We start from the raw sequence: 21281 nt of genomic DNA on the forward strand, positions 1-21281 counted from the left end.
ATACACAAGCTTGTGAGTTCCTTTGCACTTTGGAAAAATAATTTACTCAACGATAACTTTTAAGGTTTGAATGAAAACAGCCAGCTGGAGAAGTTATGAGCTAACCAAGCCCAGAAAAATCCTGCCTTCACAAGGAGGATGAGAGGAACAAGATAATCCAAATTACCTGAGCCCCTTTGTGAGTTCTGGGGCACAAATGGAAAGGAAGGGTTTAATTAACTTCTCCAGAAGCACAGTTCACATACATATTCAAACTGTCTCAAAACAAGAAAAGTATCCTCAAAAGCCTTGTTTCAGCCAAGAGATTAATTCCTGGTTTTAATTGTGGGATTATTCAAATGTGAAAAGAGTCTTTTAGATATTAAAAGCATTGGTAGCTGGCTTTCAGTGCATTACCACAGGGAGGCTCAGAATCCAATTATCTCTGAAGAAATATGTTAGCACATAAAAAAAAGTGGAAATTTGTATAAGAGAAAAGCTGATGTATTACACTTCTTAATGTCACAACGAATTAGCAGTAAGGAAGGTTGCAACAGTAATAACTTGCTGAAATGCATAGGAAAAGAAATAATTTTATTTCAACTATCTTAAGTCCTGATAATGACAAAGATGTCGTGATAAGACTCTCTGTATAATGGGGCTCCAGCCCTGGGAAAGTTTAGGACCATGGCAAATAAAAAAAAGAGGTAAGCCTGAATCTCAGTGTATATTGAATCATAGAATCATAGAATCATAGAATAGAATCATAGAATTGGCTGGGTTGGAAGGGACCTCAGAGATCATCGAGTCCAACCCTTTTACCACCGTTGCGGTTGCTAGACCATGGCACTGAGTGCCACATCCAGGCTCTTTTGAAATACCTCCAGACACGGAGAATCCACTACTTCCCTGGGCAGCCCATTCCAATGCCTGATCACCCTCTCCAGAAAGAAATTCTTTCTAATATCCAACCTATCTGCCCTAAGCAGGCAAAAGGAAGAAGGAAACAAGAGGAAGAAAAGGCAAAGGAGGGACATTAGGAAGAACATGACCACTGAGAAAACCTCTGGGTCCCAGTGCCTGGCACTACCCAGGCATTTGCTTTTTCTTTTAACCTCCCAAAACAAGCCCTCTCCACCCCAGCCCCCCAGAATTCCAGCTCTCTAAAACTCTATTTAAATGTTTGCTCCCATCAAACCCTCAGTGCAGCACTTTCCCTCCTCCATCAGGGTTGACCTCCACTTCTGCTCTTCCCTGCTGAGCAGGAACAAGGGGAGTCAGGCAGGAATAAACAGTAATTTCCTGGGGTTTGGGTTTTTTTGGTTGAGAAACTTGACTGCTCTGACCTAACTCCCACCCCCTCCAGCCTCACCCTTTAAACACCCATTCCTGGAGTCCCAACACCAGCTCAACCCCAAGCCCTGCCCAACACATACCCACCACACCACCCCAAATGCTGGTGATGCTTTTGCTGTGCTCCCTCCCTGGGTGTTAGGAAAAAGTTCTTTACCATGAGGGTAGAAGAAAAATGGCAGAGGTTGCCCAGGGAGGTGGTGATTGAGGTCTCATCCCTGGAGCTATTCAAGGTGAGGCTTGAGGAGCAAGCTGATCTAGTTGAGGGTGTCCCTGCTTACTGCAGGGGGATTGGAATAAATGAATTTAGAGGTCCTTTCCAACCCAAATTATTCTAGGATTCTTCAAGTGTGAGCTGCTGCAAAGCCTCCCCTCCTATTTCACAGCTTCCAAGGCAGCCCTGCTGAAGTTTCATCTAACTTTGTTAGCACAAGTCTCAGGACCACTCCACTCCCTGGACTGACCATGATTTATTGCCAGTTCTGTTAAAAGCAGGGTGGTTTTGTTGGTTTTTGTTTGGTTTTTTGTTGGTTTTTTTCTGTTCTGCAGTGCTTTTAACTTCTTCATGTATCCTTTATCCCATAAACCTCCCCTGCCCCATAAAGCATGTACCAAATCCTGTACAACACAAACCTGTTATTGTCTCTGGTTGTCTACAAGAGGAGAAACCGCCCTGCTTAGGGTCTGGGTGGTTTGGCTCAAAATAACTTTAGCAAGAACACCCTAAGCATTTCTGCCTCTCCAAGGTGCCCCAGTAATTGCCCTCTCTGCAGCTGGAGGAGAAGGTTGGCAGCAAACATCCCACACATTTGAGGAAAGAGGGATTGGTTTCCCACCAGAATCCATAGAGTTGGGTTAAAGGTAACTTTTAAAGCACATAAATGAAGTGGGACCCATTAATCTTCCCCCTGCCAGGCAATCCAGGGTATTTTCCTGAAGGTCAGACTAGCTGGTTAGAATTATGATTCTATCATTTTCCTGGAAGTGCTTTTTGGTTGTTTTTTTTTTTTTTTTTTTTTTTTGAAACACCTTGTATTTTAAAAGCTAAGTGGATGTCTGATATTTCTTTTCCCAGTCTTTCTTATTAACCACATCCTGGCCAAGAGAAGGCCTTTCAAAATGAAAGCTAAAATGAGGCTACCTAAAAGTCTTACTCAAGGTGCCCAGGAACCAGCTTTCATGTCCCACTCTATTTGGAGCAGCTGGGGATGCTAAGGCAGCAGAGGGAGATACAACACTGATTTTCCTGAGCAAACAGCAATAGCTGCCTTTAGCTCTGCAGGGCTCCCAGTTAAACCAGTGGGCCCCAGGACAGTGGTCTCACCCACAGGACACAGGGCTGCAGGAGGGACTGGTGTTAGACACAGAAAGAATTTCATTCCCTTCCTTGCCGTGTGCCTCAGTTTCCCTTTTGTCCTCCTCCAGGTGCCACTTGGTGGCACTGTTTGAAAAGGTTTCTTTGCTCGGTGCCTCCATCCCTGTCAGGATCCGGGAGATGCTGGAAGGGATCACATTAATCTTGGCATCACATCCTCATTTGAATTCCTTTGTTTTCTTTTCTCTTTCTTCCCATAAAGAGCTCCGGTTCCATCTCCTCCCCTGCCTGTCACTCACTGGGGATGTCACAAAGCACATTTGTCATGGGCGTTGCTCAGGTATCACCTTAAACTAAATCCTCCAGAGGTAAAAATAGATTTTTCTGTGGAATTCCTCTGAAATGGGTCTGCAGGTGGGGCCAGCTCAGGAAGGTTCAGGCATTAAGTCCAGAGAAGAAGTTAATGAGAAAGTGACAAATGAAGACAAGGGCATGACAATGTCATTGGGTGGGTGATGATTTGGGTGGCCCTGCTGGAGGGGTGTCTCCTCCAGGAGATGCAGACTGTGATCCTGAAGTGTATATAAAGACAGAAGAAGGTTGATGTGCTCCAGACTGTTCTTCAGAAGCTCAGAGTCCCTGCTCCTCACCCAGGTAAGCCTGGATGGACTTTTCCCACTCTGACTTTGCTACCAGGAGCTTTGAGGATGGCCCTGGAGCTGCCACTGCTGAGCAACCAACCCGAAAGGAAAAAAGAAAAAATATCTGGAATTACTATTCCATGCTTTGTTAGAGATGACCTCTGTTCCCAGCTCTGCTCTCCTCCAGGGAAAGCCAAATGGGATTCCTCTGGTTTGTTTTTTCTCTCCTCTGTGCACCCCAGGGCGGGTACATTGTCCTGTACCTCTCCAGCCATCACTCTGCTCCTCAGACCTGGCCACCTCTACAGTAGGGTTTCATTTTTTTCAGATTTGTTTTCCTGTGAAATCCTCCTTGCTCTCTCCCTTCCCTTATGTCATTTCATTTTAGCTGTGCCTTTCTCTGCCTCTTTTTTCTCACTCTGCCCGTCCAGCTGTGTTGTTTAAGAGGAACTTCTCTGGAAACAAAGCAAACAAACAAACAAACAAACAACAACCCCTTTTGTCTGTGTTTTTTGTTTTGTTTTTTTTTTCCTGGCAGACTGCCTCGATTTTGCAGAGAGATGGCACAGCCTCAGAAAAATCCTGATGATGGTATCATCACTGCTTTCTATGTGTGCACCAGGAGTGATGGAAACTGCAGCCCCCTGAGCCGGGAGGAGCTGAGGCAGCTCATGGAGCAGGAGTTTGGAGAGGTGATGGAGGTGAGGATCTGGTCCCACCAGCAGTGCCTGCCCTAAATGTCTCTCCAGGGCTGGGATGAGGAGTATGGGGGGGGTAGGCAAAGCCACATATCCCCATGCAGGTGTCTAGGATGCTGGCTCCCTGGGAAAGGCCCAGATGCCTTCAAAGGATGAGAAGAAATGAAGTTGTGTCAGGGGAGGTTAAGGTTGGCTACCAGAAGGAACTTCTTCACTGGGGATGGGTTGTTAAAAAGTGGAACAGGCTGGCCAAGGAGGTGGTGGACTCATCATCCCTGGAGGTCTTTCAAAGTGGTGTAGATGTGATGCTAGGTGACATGGTTGAGCACTGGGCTCAGTAGATTGAGCTAATGCTTGGACTCAATGATCTTAAAGGTCTTTACCAACCAGAATGATTCAGTGAGTCTGTGGAAGCCCAGAATCTGTCACGTATTCCCTCATCACCAGCAGCTTGAAGAGCTCAGTGTAGGGAGAAACATGAGCCAAGGTGGTGGGTGGGGGACATTGGACTGGATTTTTGCCCTGAGACTGCTGGAGCACTCTTAGAGAGATGACACAAATGGCTCCCAGGCTTTGCCAACACCTTTTGTTTCTATACAGAATCCTCAGGACCCCAAAACTGTCAAGAAGGTGTTGTGCTTCCTGGATGACAACAGCAACTGCAGGGTTGACTTCAACGAGTTGCTCAGTCTGGTTTTCCGCGTGGCCAAGGCTTGTTACAAACCACTCCAGCCCCACCAGGCACCAGAAGATCATCAGGAGCTGATAGCACAAGAGAAGGCAGCTGGTGAGCAGCTGCTGGGGCTGCAAGAAGAGGGGAGGGTCTCCCACAACCTGCAGGTCCCCGAGCAGGATGTGAGCAATCAGGTCCAGGGCACTGAGACACAAGACCCAGACGACCATCAAATCCAGGAGGGTGAGACATCAAAGCTGGATCCAGACACCCATCAAACCCAGGAAGGTGAGACATCAAAGCAGGATCGGGACACACGTCAAAGCCCAAAGGGTGAGACATCAAAGCAGGATCAGGACACACGTCAAACCCAAAAGGGTGAGACACCAAAGTGGGACCCAGACAACCATCAAACCCATGAGGCAAAGGAACAGGACCAGGACACCTGTCAATCCCAGGAAGGGGAGAGACCAGAGCAAGACCAGGAACCCCGTGAGGATGGTGGGACTGAAGCACCAGAAGGGGATTCAGAGAGAGGTGAGATCCTGTACACTGCAATCCCAGAGCAGGACAGAAACCATCCTGTGGCTGAAGAGACTGAGACACCCAAACAGGACCCAAAACCCCACTCTGTCAAAGGAACTGATACACTAGGACAGGGTTCAAACTACCACCAAAACCCAGAGATGGAGTCAGAAGAGGAGGACCTGAACTGTCCCTCTGAGACACAAGGAAGAGACCCAAAAAATGAAATTCAGGTCTGTGAGGCCCCTCAGCAGGACCCCAACCCTGTCAAGACCCAGAAGCTGCCACCCTCACAGTGGGCTGCAAGCCCCCATTGGGATCCCAAGGCCCAGGGGTCCCACCACGCTCTGGATTTCCATCAGCTTGCTGAATTCCAGGTGCTGGAGCAGGAGCACAGTGAGGCAGAGGGTCCATCTTGTCCAGCCCAACAGCAACAAGTAGCTCATCACCCAAACCAACCTGCTATGGAGCAACAGCTCTTGCATCCTCTGTACCAGTGGCTACCACAGCAGTAAATGCTGAAACAAGTCTACAGGAGGTTGTTGCCCCCTGCAAGGAGCTACATTTTGTCCAGCCCCACCCTGTTGGGTTTTTTCATTTTTATTTGTCTTGTCCAATTCCTTATTAATCCCTGGGATTCCCTCCCCTGAGCTCTGCATGAGTAGAGACCTTCCCTCTTAGGGACCTTCTTTCTTCTTCTGTGGCCAGTTGTCTCTGCCTGTGTATGCAAAGCAATAAAACTTCCAGCAAAAGGGTGCAGTGTCCCAGTGTGTTACAGAGAATCACTGAATGGTTTGGGCTGGAAGGGACCATGGGGATCATCCAGTCCCAACCCTCCTTCCCATCAGCGCGGACACCTCCCACCATGGTGCCCAGGTGACTCCAAGCCCCATCCAACCTTCAACACTGCCAAGGATGGTGCAGCCACAGCTTCTGGGGGCAACCTGGGCCAGGGGCTCACAAAGAATTTCTCCTCCATGTCTCCTCTCCATCTCCTCTTGCAGCTGAAAACCCTTCCCTCTCATCCCATCCCTCCAGGCCCTTGTCCTTCTCCAGCTTTTCTGGAGCTCCTTCAGGTCCTAGAAGGGCTCCCCACAGCCTTCTGGCTGTTGCAATTGTACCCTTGGCACAGCTCTGAGCAAACAGCCAGGTCAATGTGATGTGTAGAGGACCTGAGCATCCATCCCTTGCTTGACAGATGGGCAGAGAGCTCCAGGGTGCAGCTGGAGGGGTGGCTTCAGAGAGGCTCTTTTGTTTTAGGGGTGAAGATCATCAAGGAGCTGCTGCTTGGCTGCCTTGGCCATCTCACCAAAATTCATCAATCGCTCCCCACGGATAGGGATGTGACATTCCCATGAGAGGTGTCTTCAGAGGGAGTAGAAGGCCAAATGAACACAAAAGCAGAGCAGACTTGAATGGATCCCTTGCAGCATCCATCTGTTCTGGGTGGTTTTCACGTCTGCTGTGAAAAGAAAAAACCAGCTGCTTAACAATGAATGGGAGGGATTTCTTCCTGTTTAACCTCATTTATTTGTACTCTCCAAAATGAGGAGGATGTGGAGCATGCTATGAAGATCAAAAAAGCCCTATTAGCCCTAGAAGTCTCCAAGGGAAGGAGTCAAGGTATATTAAACACAGGGAAAAATGATTATTCGGGTACATCCAGTCCCAGCAACAACTGGGAGGTAGGGTTAAAAAGCTTCCCTGCAAACTCTGCCCAAACAGAACCAACCTCAAAAACTCAGACTCAGTTCAGGTGGTTTAGGGTGCCAGGTCCTCGGGCACTTGGCCAGACATGCACATAGGAATGCGGGTAACTCAGGGCATGAGCAGCCTGGTGAAGTCAGTGGGGTTTATTAGGGTTTTCAGACGTGCTGGACCACCAGGCAGACCCAGGACTTGGCATCCCACAGGGAGGGTGATGCTCAGCCTGTTTTTCACCCTGCTATCTTTCACTTAGGACCTATCAGCAAAATCAGCAGATGATAAATGCACCCACAGCTCCTGCTCTGTGGCCGGTGACAAGGAGCACACAGAGACCTCACTGGAAAATAAAACGTCATTCCTTTGGGACACCCCAGAATTTCACAATTTGCTAAGTGCTGAAGCAGAAAAACCAGCGTTTCAAAACTGACCCCAGAACGCACATTAAAAAAAAAAAAAATGATTTGGTTTAACAGGCCTGATGTCCACATGAAATGCATGAGACACCAAGTACAGCTGTCTCCTCTACTGCTGATAAAACACATTGGCAAAAAGAAGTTCTGACCTACCTCAGAAGTTCTGATGACAGCTGTGGACATGAAAGGGGAGAGTCAAAACACAAATTTCATCACCTCTCTGTTAAACTCCCATTGCATCTGAGCCCATTCCTTGAGACATTTCACCTTTCAGAAAATTCTTTTTATTTTCCTAGTAAAATAGGTCTCAGCTAGAGATTTGTCCAACAGCTCTTTGCTTCTTCTCAGTTGTGGCTTAGGGTTTAAAATCACCAGACTCAACCATCTCCCTGTAGTCTGTCCCTCCATCAGCTGCCACCATTTGTAGCAAAACACTGACCTCCTAGCTCAGGTAGGCACCTGAACAAGGTGTTAATTATATGCTTTATTCTGAATAACATGATTTTGTCACCCAGAGTGTCGTATTTGAAGTTAAAATGGGGGTTTTCTTTTCATTTTAAGGACAACAAGACATTTTTCCAACTGACACAAATACCAGCCTAAGAGTCCTGCAAGGCAGAGAGTAGTTAGAAGAGAAAAGGTCTTTTATACACCCCATGAGGAGCCCAGTTCCTCTAAGATTAAATGCCATAGAAGTTTGGTCACCCTATATAAATGAGGATGGGCATAGAATTGGGTAAGAAGCAAGATGATGGAGCCCACCCCCTCGGGTAATAGCTTGTAAAAACCTACCCAAGTCCTGCCTTCTAAAAATCATCTTTGTGGAAAACAAAGCTCTTGGAGAAAAGGTGGTTGCAGGGCTGCCGAGAGTGTGCTTTGAAACTTATTGTTTTGCCCTAGGAGTTACAAAAAACAAAAAAAATAGCAGGAGAAGAAGCCACCGTGAGCATGGATGAAGCATCCATACCTTTCCCTGCATGGGTGTCCAAATTCTGCCCAGCAGCTCCTGGAACACTTGACCATCCCACTCTGCCCAGCCCCTGCGGGGGGATTACAGACTGTTACAGGACACCCAGCCGCACTGTAATACTCTAATTTTAATAATAACTCCAATCTACCATAAAATTACAGTTTCCCAAGGGTATCATTATCCCACAGGTGGGGTATAATTTGCACGAGTATAATTTAAACTTGAAAAAAAAAGCTCAAAAATGAAGTATGGTTAGTAACGATCTTTCATACATAACTCGTATGAGTATCCCCCAAGGTGTTACCAGCACTAATTAATTAGGCTCCTACACCCAGGATGATCTTACCTTACAGATGGGCCAGATGAGCCACTCACCCAGGGCTGCGTGACAAGTTCATGCTCTGAAGGTTCTCTGCAATGTCCCCGTCACGCTTGTCAAGACAGTATCCTCCCTCCCAAAGCAAAAGCAGGGGCCCAGGTGGCATGCCTGGTACCTTCTTTATTTTCCCTGAGTACTGGGAATGTTTAGGGTGAATAAAGGAATAATTCTGTACTTAATTTGCTGTTAAAAGATTTAAATATAAATAAATAAATTGAAGAAGACTGTAGAGGTAATTACAGCAAAAGCAGCCTAGGGCGACCAGATGAAGATCCAACATGAATCGAACTCAGCAGAAAGGTGACTGCTCTTTTCTTTTTAATTAAAGATTATGCAAAGTTGAAATGAAAGTCCTTCATGGAAGACAGGAAAAAAAATGTCTTGGCATTCTTTTTCTCAATGAAAATTCATTGCTTATTGATGGACATTTTCTTGTACAAAAACTCAGTTTGCAAACTTGGCCATTGGGAAAAAAAAAAACCAAACTTGGATAATGTAACAAAAACAGCTCCTTAAGAATAAGGTGCAAAAAATTAAACCACATTTTGCAGCACACTCTACAAGGACTCCACACAAGCCAATACTTGGTGGATTTGGGGACCTCACTGCTGTGCACCTGCATGTCACCATTTTCATAGCATTTAGGACTCCTTCTGGAAACAGAATCTAGACTCAAATCCCACTGACCTCAGGCCCAAGGTGCTGAAGGAACTGCCCAAAAAGCAAATAAAAATAATCTCTGGTGTTGTGGTACCAGGCTCCTGGGCCATACAGACCTCAGCTGCCCTCAGTCTGCTAATAGTGAGCACTGCCACCATCAGCAACTTCTGTCCTCATCCTCAAAACTTCTTTCTGGTGCTATTTTTATGTTTGTGTATCTGTATGATCCATATATAAACTCACATCTGTGCAGATTTATATAAAAACACACCCTCCCATTAATGCAGCTATATACTTTATAGCTGCTCTAGATTTTTTTTTTTTTTTTTAAATCTGAAATACAATCAGCCTGTAAAATAACTTTACAATCAGGATTAGGAGGAACCAGACAGTGCCTGAATTGCCACATGGCAACTGCTATTTCTGGGTTAAAATGATAGGTAAGGAGATGGTAAGTTAAATAACCCGTTTGAGGACGTGAAGGTGCAACTGGGCTTGGCCAAAGATGAATCAGGAGAACGTCCACAAAGGGTGTCTCCTTTCTGCAGCCCCAACAAGGACCCTATAAAAGCTCCCAGGTCCTCCCATCACTCCGCACGGCTTCACAGGAATCCCACTTGATCCCGTTGGTGAGTTGGGTAAGTCCTTTCTTTTGAGAAGTGCCCTTTGCTGGGCAAAGGACATTTTATTTCTGCAGGATTCGTGACGGGTGGCAGCATCATTCCCAGCCATGGGATTTGGGGAGAATTTTTTGCATTTCTATCCAGTGCAGTGTTTGTTTGGTGTTGTTGGGCACCCGCTGCTGGTTTTGGGTGTCTGGGTGTAGCTGCAGATTTTCTGAAAGGGAAAACAAGAGAGGAAGACAGATTTTGTGCCTTGCTTTGGGTTGGAGTCAGCTCTCAGCTAGAGCTTTGAAGAAATGGGAGAAAATTTCTGTTTTCTCCAGAAATACCAAAACCCCAGACTTTTGTACACAGAGGTGTGCACACATGTTCGTGCCTACGTGCAAAGGCAGCGAGACAGACACAGCTGAGCTTCCCCAGATCCCAGCTCTGATGGATCTGATAACAGGCTTAGGGAATCCTGAAAGGAGGAAGGAAGGAACGAGGTGGCTTTTGAGGTTCTCAAACACAAAGCTCCATAAGGAGCACTTGCTTTTCTGCCAAGCAGATCTTAGTAAAATTAAATAAGGAGCTCTTACCAAGGTGATCTGATATATCCTTTCTGGCCAAAATCTTTTTGTCAGTGAACTGGTGCTGTAACGAAAGCTTTATCAATTATTTTGCATTCCAATTGGTCACAGGAGCATCAGCCACAGGACTTGTTTTAACTCTCTGTAAGTAATCTACTTGTCTCTGACCCACTTAGATCTTGTCTCAGGCCATGCCAATGCTGTGTTAGACATCCTCTAACCTGCTACAGAAAGTGCTGGTGTAGCTCAGTGCCAGGCAGAGCAAGCAGCATGGGTCATGGGGACAGAAGAACCTGGGGTAGCCCTGCAGGGACTGGTTCTTGGGGCATCTCTTGAATCACCATCCCCCGTCTCTCCATAAGCACAGGCATCCTGCCAACCCCTGTCCAGCCTCATTGAAATACATTGGTGGACATGTCGGAGGACACTCCCCATCCCACTAAAACCTCCAAACATTTGAGTTCCTTCCCAGGGCTCTGGTGAAACAGAGCTCGTTGTGGCACAGGAGGGTACACCCAGCACATGGCACCCAGCATCCCATTAACCTGTACAGCATTTTTCTCCCTCTTTTACTTCTCAGAGGCAAGGGAATCTCCCATCCTCAGGTCAGCTCCTTCTCTTGCAGGCTTGCTTGAATCTGCAAGAAGATGTCTCACTTCTTGGAAAGCATTTGCACGATCATCGGCGTCTTTCACAAACATGCAAAGGAAGACGGAGACCGCTCCAGCCTCAGCCGAAGGAAAATGAAGGAGTTCATCCAGAGGGAGTTTGCAGATGTCATAGCTGTGAGTCCCACTGCCAGGGGAAGGGCTTCAAGCCAAATTGAAGGGCAGGGACTGGAAAATCTCTTTCTGGAGAGGCTAATCAGGCATTGGAATGGGCTGCCCAGGGAGGTGGTGGATTCTCCACCCCTGGAGGTTTTTAAGAAGAAACTGGATGTGGCACTGAGTGCCGTGGGCTGGGAACCACAGGGGGAGTGGATCAAGGGTTGGATTTGCAGAGGGACCTAAACAGACTGGAGAGTTAGGCTGATTCCAATGGGATGAGGTTCAACAAGGCCAAGTGCCAGGTCCTGCACTTTGGCCACAACAACCCCATGGGGAGCTCCAGGCTGGGCACAGAGTGGTTGGAGAGCAGCCAGACAGAGAGGGACCTGGGAGTTTGGATTGCCAAGAAGCTGAACAGGAGCCAGCAGTGTGCCCAGGTAGCCAAGAAGGCCAATGGCATCCTGGGCTGGCTCAGGAACAGCGTGGCCAGCAGGTCCAGGGAAGGGATTCTGCCCCTGTGCTCAGCTCTGGTGAGGCCACAGCTTGAGTCCTGTGTCCAGTTCTGAGCCCCTCAGCTCAGGAAGGAGATTGAGGTGCTGGAGCAGGTCCAGAGAAGAGCAAGGAGGCTGTGAAGGGATCCAGCAGAATTCCTGTGAGGAAGGGCTGAGGGAGCTGGGGGTGTTGAGGCTGGAGAAGAGGAGGCTCAGGGGAGACCTCATCACTCTCTCCAACTCCCTGAAAGGAGGTTGGAGCCAGGGGGGGGTTGGGCTCTTTTCCCAGGCAACTCTCAGCAAGACAAGAGGGCAGGGTCTCAAGTTGTGCCAGGGGAGGTTTAGGTTGGAGATGAGAAAGCATTTCTTTCTGGAGAGGGTGATCAGCCATTGGAATGGGCTGCCCAGGGAAGTAGTGGATTCTCCATGTCTGGAGATATTTAAAAACAGACTGGATGTGGCACTCAGTGCCATGGTCTAGTAACTGCAGCAGTAGTAGATCAAGGGTTGGATTTGATGATCTCTGAGGTCCCTTCCAACCCAGCCAATTCTATGATTCTATGATTTGATGATCTCAGAGGTCCTTTCCAACCCAGCTGATTCTGTGATTCTGTGAATGGTTCTTAGGACAGTGGGATGGGGGAGGCTTTCACTGAAGGGCAACAGCAGTTGCATTCCTTCCCACCAATTTTGTCCATGGCTCTTCCAAACCCATTTTGGCAAGAGAAAATGGGCAAAAGCTGAAGAACAGATTGTGGGGAGGTACAGTTTGCTTTCAAAGATAGGAAGCAAACACGGCTAGTTGAGGGATACAGCATAGTCCAGGGAGAGCCCACCACAGCCAGGGAACAGCCTGGAAAATGGAGAACAAAGCCATGGAGTTATTGCTGAGCTACAAAAGCAAAAGTGTGAGCGATGGAAGCAGAAAAGATGGTGATTTTTACATTTCTCTGCCAAGAAGCAGGAAGGCTAAAATCCCTTTTTGGTTTCCCTGTGTGTGTTTTCCCTGCAGAAGCCGCATGACCCTCAGACGATAGACAAGATCCTGCAGTTCCTGGAGTGGGATGAGGATGGGGAAATAGATTTTAATGAGTTCCTACTTCTGGTGTTCAGAGTGGCTAAGGCCTGCTACTGGTACCAACCAAAGGCACCAGGCCTTCTGCAAAAAACAAAGCTGACCACCAGCAGCAAGTCACTCCGAGAGCCAGAACTGAAGAGCAGAGGGAGCCGTCGGAAGCTCCAGGAGAAAGAACAAGAAACTCTTGAGAGCAATCATCATCCCCTCTGTGAACCTGAGATTCAAAGAGACACCAGGGTCAGCAAGCTTGAAACACTAGATGAAACAAAGGGTACGCAACAGCAACGCAACATACAAAGAAGAAGCAACGCAAAAGAAAGCAGCGAGCCGGAGGAACCAATCCTCCAGGTATATGAAGAAGGAAGCCAAGACCCATACAACCAACGGAACAACCAAAGAAGACATCAGCCACCAGAGCCAGACAGGCACAGAGATGTTCAACTTCACAAGAGTGGCAGATTGAACACACATGAGTCTGGCCTGAGGGCAGATGAGAGGCAAAATCGAGAAGGGCCTCAAAGAGAACAACTGGGAGACGTGAGGAGTTGCAGCCAGACCTGTGAACCTCAACCACTGCCAAACCGGTGGAGTAGCCACCAGCCACATGAGCCAGCAAGACCAGCAGATGATAAAAAACAACAGCGGCCACAAGAAGCAGATAGACGAGGTAATCGTCAGCCAGGTAAACCAGAATTACAAATAGAAGAGAGAAGCCGCTACCTACTTAGTGAGCTGGAACAAAAAGAACTGGAAGAAAGTGGCCATGAGCCACGTGACCCTGAATGTCTAGATTTAAGACAACCACATCAGTCATACATTCAGGAATCACTAGATCTTGACCTCAGGGACTATGAGAACATTGAGGAAGAAAGAGATGACGACAAACAAAGAAAGAATACAAAACATGAGCTTGAATATACAGAAAGTGAGAGAGAAACAAATGACATAGAGAGGCACAAAGAACAAGAGCCTGACTGGGAGAGGAGAATCGAACGCCAATGGGAGAACAACCTGGAGGCCTATGAGCGGCAAACCCGTGAAAGGCGCCATAGGGACCAGCAAAGAGCCAGCAGAGACCCGAGACTAATACGTGAGGTCCAGGAGGATGGAAGAAGAGAACGTGAGTCAGAAAGGTACGAAAGAGCTCGGGAGACTGAGGTGGAGGCAGCAGAAGCTGATGTGGAGATCCGTCGTGTGTCTCGAGAGCAACAGAGACGTGAGGGTCTGGAAAGGAGGCAGCATCCCCGTCAGCGTGAAGAACTCGAAGATGAGAGGGAGATTATCCCTGTAAGGGACAGGGAAGAGACCCTGCGGGAGAGCAGAATCGATCATGAGAGGGACCGGGAGGTCTATGAGCGCCGGGCAAGACGTGAAAGGGAAGAGCAAGAAGCCCGGAGAGATCTGAGAGAGACTCGTGAGGTCCAAGATGATGGAAGAAGAGAACGTGAGTCAGAAAGGTACGAACGGGCTCGAGAGACTGAGGTGGTGGCAGCAGAAGCTGATGTGGAGATCCGTCGTGTGTCTCGAGAGCAACAGAGACGTGAGGGTCTGGAAAGGAGGCAGCGTCCCCGTCAGCGTGAAGAACTCGAGGATGAGAGGAGAAATGTCCAAGAAACAGACAGACAGGAGCCTGTGCAGGAGATGAGGATAAAACATCAAAGAGCAGTAGACCTGGATGTCTATGAGCGCCAAACCCGTGAACGACATGACAGGGAAGAGCGAAAAGCCAGGAGAGATCTGAGAGAGACTCGTGAGGTCCAACATGATGGAAGAAGAGAACGTGAGTCAGAAAGGTATGAAAGAGCTCAGGAGACTGAGGTGGTGGCAGCAGAAGCTGATGTGGAGATCCGTCGTGTGTCTCGAGAGCAACAGAGACTTGAGCGCCTGGAAAGGAGGGAGCGTCCCCGTCAGCGTGAAGAACTCGAAGATGAGAGGGAGATTATCCCTGTAAGAGACAGGGAAGAGACCCTGCGGGAGAGCAGAATCGATCGTGAGAGGGACCGGGAGGTCTATGAGCGCCGGGCAAGACGTGAAAGGGAAGAGCAAGAAGCCCGGAGAGATCTGAGAGAGACTCGTGTGGTCCAGGATGATGGAAGAAGAGAACGTGAGTCAGAGAGGTACGAACGGGCTCGAGAGACTGAGGTGGTGGCAGCAGAAGCTGATGTGGAGATCCGTCGTGTTTCTCGAGAGCAACAAAGACGTGAGGGCCTGGAAAGGAGGGAGCGTCCCCGTCAGCGTGAAGAACTCGAAGATGAGAGGGAGATTATCCCTGTAAGAGAAAGGGAAGAGACCCTGCGGGAGAGCAGAATCGATCGTGAGAGAGACCGGGAGGTCTATGAGCGCCGGGCAAGACGTGAAAGGGAAGAGCAAGAAGCCCGGAGAGATCTGAGAGAGACTCGTGTAGTCCAAGATGATGGAAGAAGAGAACGTGAGTCAGAAAGGTACCAAAGAGCTCGGGAGACTGAGGTGGAGGCAGCAGAAGCTGATGTGGAGATCCGTCGTGTGTCTCGAGAGCAACAGAGACGTGAGCGCCTGGAAAGGAGGGAGCGTCCCCGTCAGCGTGAAGAACTCGAAGATGAGAGGGAGATTATCCCTGTAAGAGACAGGGAAGAGACCCTGCGGGAGAGCAGAATTGATCGACAAAGGGAGAGGGACCTGGAGGTCTACGAGCGCCAAACCCGTGAACGACATGAAAGGGAAGAGCAAAGATCCAGAAGAGATCCGAGACTAATACGTGAGGCCCAGGACGATGGAAGAAGAGAACGTGAGTCAGAAAGGTACGAAAGAGCTCGGGAGACTGAGGTGGAGGCAGCAGAAGCTGATGTGGAGATCCGTCGTGTGTCTCGAGAGCAGCAGAGACGTGAGCACCTGGAAAGGAGGGAGCGTCCCCGTCAGCGTGAAGAACTCGAAGATGAGAGGGAGATTATCCCTGTAAGAGACAGGGAAGAGACCCTGCGGGAGAGCAGAATCGATCGTGAGAGGGACCGGGAGGTCTATGAGCGCCGGGCAAGACATGAAAGGGAAGAGCAAGAAGCCAGGAGAGATCTGAGAGAGACTCGTGTAGTCCAAGATGATGGAAGAAGAGAACGTGAGTCAGAAAGGTACCAAAGAGCTCGGGAGACTGAGGTGGAGGCAGCAGAAGCTGATGTGGAGATCCGTCGTGTGTCTCGAGAGCAACAGAGACGTGAGCGCCTGGAAAGGAGGCAGCGTCCCCGTCAGCGTGAAGAACTCGAAGATGAGAGGGAGATTATCCCTGCCAGAGACAGGGAAGAGACCCTGCGGGAGAGCAGAATTGATCGACAAAGGGAGAGGGACCGGGAGGTCTATGAGCGCCAAACCCGTGAACGACGTGATAGGGAAGAGCGAAGAGCAAGGAGAGATCTGAGAGAGACTCGTGTGGTCCAGGATGATGGAAGAAGAGAACGTGAGTCAGAAAGGTACGAAAGAGCTCGGGAGACTGAGGTGGTGGCAGCAGAAGCTGATGTGGAGATCCGTCTTGTCTCTCGGGAGCAACAGAGACGTGAAGGTCTGGAAAGGAGGCAGCGTCCCCGTCAGCGTGAAGAACTCGAAGATGAGAGGGAGATTATCCCTGTAAGAGACAGGGAAGAGACCCTGCGGGAGAGCAGAATCGATCGTGAGAGGGACCGGGAGGTCTATGAGCGCCGGGCAAGACGTGAAAGGGAAGAGCAAGAAGCCCGGAGAGATCTGAGAGAGACTCGTGTGGTCCAGGATGATGGAAGAAGAGAACGTGAGTCAGAGAGGTACGAACGGGCTCGAGAGACTGAGGTGGTGGCAGCAGAAGCTGATGTGGAGATCCGTCGTGTGTCTCGAGAGCAACAAAGACGTGAGGGTCTGGAAAGGAGGGAGCGTCCCCGTCAGCGTGAAGAACTCGAAGATGAGAGGGAGATTATCCCTGTAAGAGACAGGGAAGAGACCCTGCGGGAGAGCAGAATTGATCGACAAAGGGAGAGGGACCTGGAGGTCTACGAGCGCCAAACCCGTGAACGACATGAAAGGGAAGAGCAAAGATCCAGAAGAGATCCGAGACTAATACGTGAGGCCCAGGAGGATGGAAGAAGAGAACGTGAGTCAGAAAGGTACGAAAGAGCTCGGGAGACTGAGGTGGTGGCAGCAGAAGCTGATGTGGAGATCCGTCGTGTGTCTCGAGAGCAGCAGAGACGTGAGCGCCTGGAAAGGAGGGAGCGTCCCCGTCAGCGTGAAGAACTCGAAGATGAGAGGGAGATTATCCCTGTAAGAGACAGGGAAGAGACCCTGCGGGAGAGCAGAATCGATCGTGAGAGGGACCGGGAGGTCTATGAGCGCCGGGCAAGACGTGAAAGGGAAGAGCAAGAAGCCAGGAGAGATCTGAGAGAGACTCGTGTAGTCCAAGATGATGGAAGAAGAGAACGTGAGTCAGAAAGGTACCAAAGAGCTCGGGAGACTGAGGTGGTGGCAGCAGAAGCTGATGTGGAGATCCGTCGTGTGTCTCGAGAGCAACAGAGACGTGAGCGCCTGGAAAGGAGGGAGCGTCCCCGTCAGCGTGAAGAACTCGAAGATGAGAGGGAGATTATCCCTGTAAGAGACAGGGAAGAGACCCTGCGGGAGAGCAGAATCGATCGTGAGAGGGACCGGGAGGTCTATGAGCGCCAAACCCGTGAACGACGTGATAGGGAAGAGCGAAGAGCAAGGAGAGATCTGAGAGAGACTCGTGTGGTCCAGGATGATGGAAGAAGAGAACGTGAGTCAGAAAGGTACGAAAGAGCTCGGGAGACTGAGGTGGTGGCAGCAGAAGCTGATGTGGAGATCCGTCTTGTCTCTCGGGAGCAACAGAGACGTGAAGGTCTGGAAAGGAGGCAGCGTCCCCGTCAGCGTGAAGAACTCGAAGATGAGAGGGAGATTATCCCTGTAAGAGACAGGGAAGAGACCCTGCGGGAGAGCAGAATCGATCGTGAGAGGGACCGGGAGGTCTATGAGCGCCGGGCAAGACGTGAAAGGGAAGAGCAAGAAGCCCGGAGAGATCTGAGAGAGACTCGTGAGGTCCAAGATGATGGAAGAAGAGAACGTGAGTCAGAGAGGTACGAACGGGCTCGAGAGACTGAGGTGGTGGCAGCAGAAGCTGATGTGGAGATCCGTCGTGTTTCTCGAGAGCAACAAAGACGTGAGGGCCTGGAAAGGAGGGAGCGTCCCCGTCAGCGTGAAGAACTCGAAGATGAGAGGGAGATTATCCCTGTAAGAGACAGGGAAGAGACCCTGCGGGAGAGCAGAATCGATCGTGAGAGGGACCGGGAGGTCTATGAGCGCCAAACACGTGAACGACGTGATAGAGAAGAGCGAGGAGCCAGGAGAGATCTGAGAGAGATTCGCCTGGTCCAGGAGGATGGAAGAAGAGAACGTGAGTCAGAAAGGTACGAAAGAACTCTGGAGACTGAGGTAGTGGCAGCAGAAGCTGATGAGGAGATCCGTCGTGTGTCTCGAGAGCAACAGAGACGTGAGGGCCTGGAAAGGAGGCAGCGTCCCCGTCAGCGTGAAGAACTCGAAGATGAGAGGGAGATTATCCCTGTAAGAGACAGGGAAGAGACCCTGCGGGAGAGCCGAATCGATCGTGAGAGGGACCGGGAGGTCTATGAGCGCCGGGCAAGACGTGAAAGGGAAGAGCAAGAAGCCAGGAGAGATTTCAGAGAGACTCGTGTGGTCCAAGATGATGGAAGAAGAGAACGCGAGTCAGAAAGGTACGAAAGAGCTCGGGAGACTGAGGTGGTGGCAGCAGAAGCTGATGTGGAGATCCGTCGTGTGTCTCAAGAGCAGCAGAGACGTGAGCGCCTGGAAAGGAGGGAGCGTCCCCGTCAGCATGAAGAACTCGAAGATGAGAGGGAGATTATCCCTGTAAGAGACAGGGAAGAGACCCTGCGGGAGAGCAGAATCGATCGTGAGAGGGACCGGGAGGTCTATGAGCGCCAAACCCATGAACGACGTGATAGGGAAGAGCAAGAAGCCCGGAGAGATCTGAGAGAGACTCGTGTGGTCCAAGATGATGGAAGAAGAGAACGTGTGTCAGAGAGGTACGAACGGGCTCGAGAGACTGAGGTGGTGGCAGAAGAAGCTGATGTGGAGATCCGTCTTGTCTCTCGGGAGCAACAGAGACGTGAGGGTCTGGAAAGGAGGCAGCGTCCCCGTCAGCGTGAAGAACTCGAAGATGAGAGGGAGATTATCCCTGTAAGAGACAGGGAAGAGACCCTGCGGGAGAGCAGAATCGATCGTGAGAGGGACCGGGAGGTCTATGAGCGCCGGGCAAGACGTGAAAGGGAAGAGCAAGAAGCCAGGAGAGATCTGAGAGAGACTCGTGTGGTCCAAGATGATGGAAGAAGAGATCGTGAGTCAGAAAGGTACGAAAGAGCTCGGGAGACTGAGGTGGTGGCAGCAGAAGCTGATGTGGAGATACGTCATGTGTCTCGAGAGCAACAGAGACGTGAGGGTCTGGAAAGGAGGGAGCGTCCCTGTCAGCGTGAAGAACTCGAAGATGAGAGGGAGATTATCCCTGTAAGGGACAGGGAAGAGACCCTGCGGGAGAGCAGAATTGATCGACAACGGGAGAGGGACCTGGAGGTCTACGAGCGCCAAACCCGTGAACGACGTGATAGGGAAGAGCAAAGAGCCAGAAGAGATCCGAGACTAACACGTGAGGTCCAGGATGATGGAAGAAGAGAACGTGAGTCAGAGAGGTACGAACGGGCTCGAGAGACTGAGGTGGTGGCAGCAGAAGCTGATGTGGAGATCCGTCGTGTGTCTCGAGAGCAGCAGAGACGTGAGGGTCTGGAAAGGAGGGAGCGTCCCCGTCAGCGTGAAGAACTTGAAGATGAGAGGGAGATTATCCCTGTAAGAGACAGGGAAGAGACCCTGCGGGAGAGCAGAATCGATCGTGAGAGGGACCGGGAGGTCTATGAGCGCCGGACAAGACGTGAAAGGGAAGAGCAAGAAGCCCGGAGAGATCTGAGAGAGACTCGTGTGGTCCAAGATGATGGAAGAAGAGAACGTGAGTCAGAGAGGTACGAACGGGCTCGAGAGACTGAGGTGGTGGCAGCAGAAGCTGATGTGGAGATCCGTCGTGTGTCTCGAGAGCAGCAGAGACGTGAGGGTCTGGAAAGGAGGGAGCGTCCCCGTCAGCGTGAAGAACTTGAGGATGAGAGGAGAAATGTCCAAGAAACAGACAGACAAGAGGCTGTGCAGGAGAGGAGGATAAAACATCAAAGAGCAGTAGACCTGGATGTCTATGAGTGCCAAACCCGTGAACGACATGACAGGGAAGAGCGAGAAGCCAGGAGAGATCTGAGAGAGACTCGTGAGGTCCAAGATGATGGAAGAAGAGAACGCGAGTCAGAAAGGTATGAAAGAGCTCAGGAGACTGAGGTGGTGGCAGCAGAAGCTGATGTGGAGATCCGTCGTGTGTCTCGAGAGCAACAGAGACGTGAGCGCCTGGAAAGGAGGCAGCGTCCCCGTCAGCGTGAAGAACTCGAAGATGAGAGGGAGATTATCCCTGCCAGAGACAGGGAAGAGACCCTGCGGGAGAGCAGAATCGATCGTGAGAGGGACCGGGAGGTCTATGAGCGCCAAACCCGTGAACGACGTGATAGGGAAGAGCGAGGAGCCAGGAGAGATCTGAGAGAGACTCGTGAGGTCCAAGATGATGGAAGAAGAGAACGTGAGTCAGAAAGGTACGAAAGAGCTCAGGAGACTGAGGTGGTGGCAGCAGAAGCTGATGTGGAGATCCGTCGTGTGTCTCGAGAGCAGCAGAGACGTGAGGGTATGGAAAGGAGGGAGCGTCCCCGTCAGCGTGAAGAACTTGAGGATGAGAGGAGAAATGTCCAAGAAACAGACAGACAAGAGGCTGTGCAGGAGAGGAGGATAAAACATCAAAGAGCAGTAGACCTGGATGTCTATGAGTGCCAAACCCGTGAACGACATGACAGGGAAGAGCGAGAAGCCAGGAGAGATCTGAGAGAGACTCGTGAGGTCCAAGATGATGGAAGAAGAGAACGCGAGTCAGAAAGGTATGAAAGAGCTCAGGAGACTGAGGTGGTGGCAGCAGAAGCTGATGTGGAGATCCGTCGTGTGTCTCGAGAGCAACAGAGACGTGAGCGCCTGGAAAGGAGGCAGCGTCCCCGTCAGCGTGAAGAACTCGAAGATGAGAGGGAGATTATCCCTGCCAGAGACAGGGAAGAGACCCTGCGGGAGAGCAGAATCGATCGTGAGAGGGACCGGGAGGTCTATGAGCGCCAAACCCGTGAACGACGTGATAGGGAAGAGCGAGGAGCCAGGAGAGATCTGAGAGAGACTCGTGAGGTCCAAGATGATGGAAGAAGAGAACGCGAGTCAGAAAGGTACGAAAGAGCTCGGGAGACTGAGGTGGTGGCAGCAGAAGCTGATGTGGAGATCCATCGTGTGT

The 21281-nt window shown here is 50.1% G+C and overlaps 1 protein-coding gene across 1 annotated transcript; it reads left to right on the plus strand.

Annotated features, from left to right (window-relative positions):
* The first annotated feature begins 3848 nt into the window (after positions 1-3848).
* On the plus strand, positions 3849-5699 carry LOC103530506 (cornulin-like). The gene is made up of 2 exons (XM_030465273.1): positions 3849-3989; positions 4587-5699. The coding sequence occupies exons 1-2, from the start codon at positions 3849-3851 to the stop codon at positions 5697-5699; spliced, it is 1254 nt and encodes a 417-aa protein (XP_030321133.1).
* Positions 5700-21281: the final 15582 nt, after the last annotated feature.

The sequence above is a fragment of the Calypte anna genome, chromosome 25, assembly GCF_003957555.1.
Source record: "Calypte anna isolate BGI_N300 chromosome 25, bCalAnn1_v1.p, whole genome shotgun sequence".
Classification (NCBI taxonomy): Eukaryota; Metazoa; Chordata; class Aves; order Apodiformes; family Trochilidae; genus Calypte; species Calypte anna.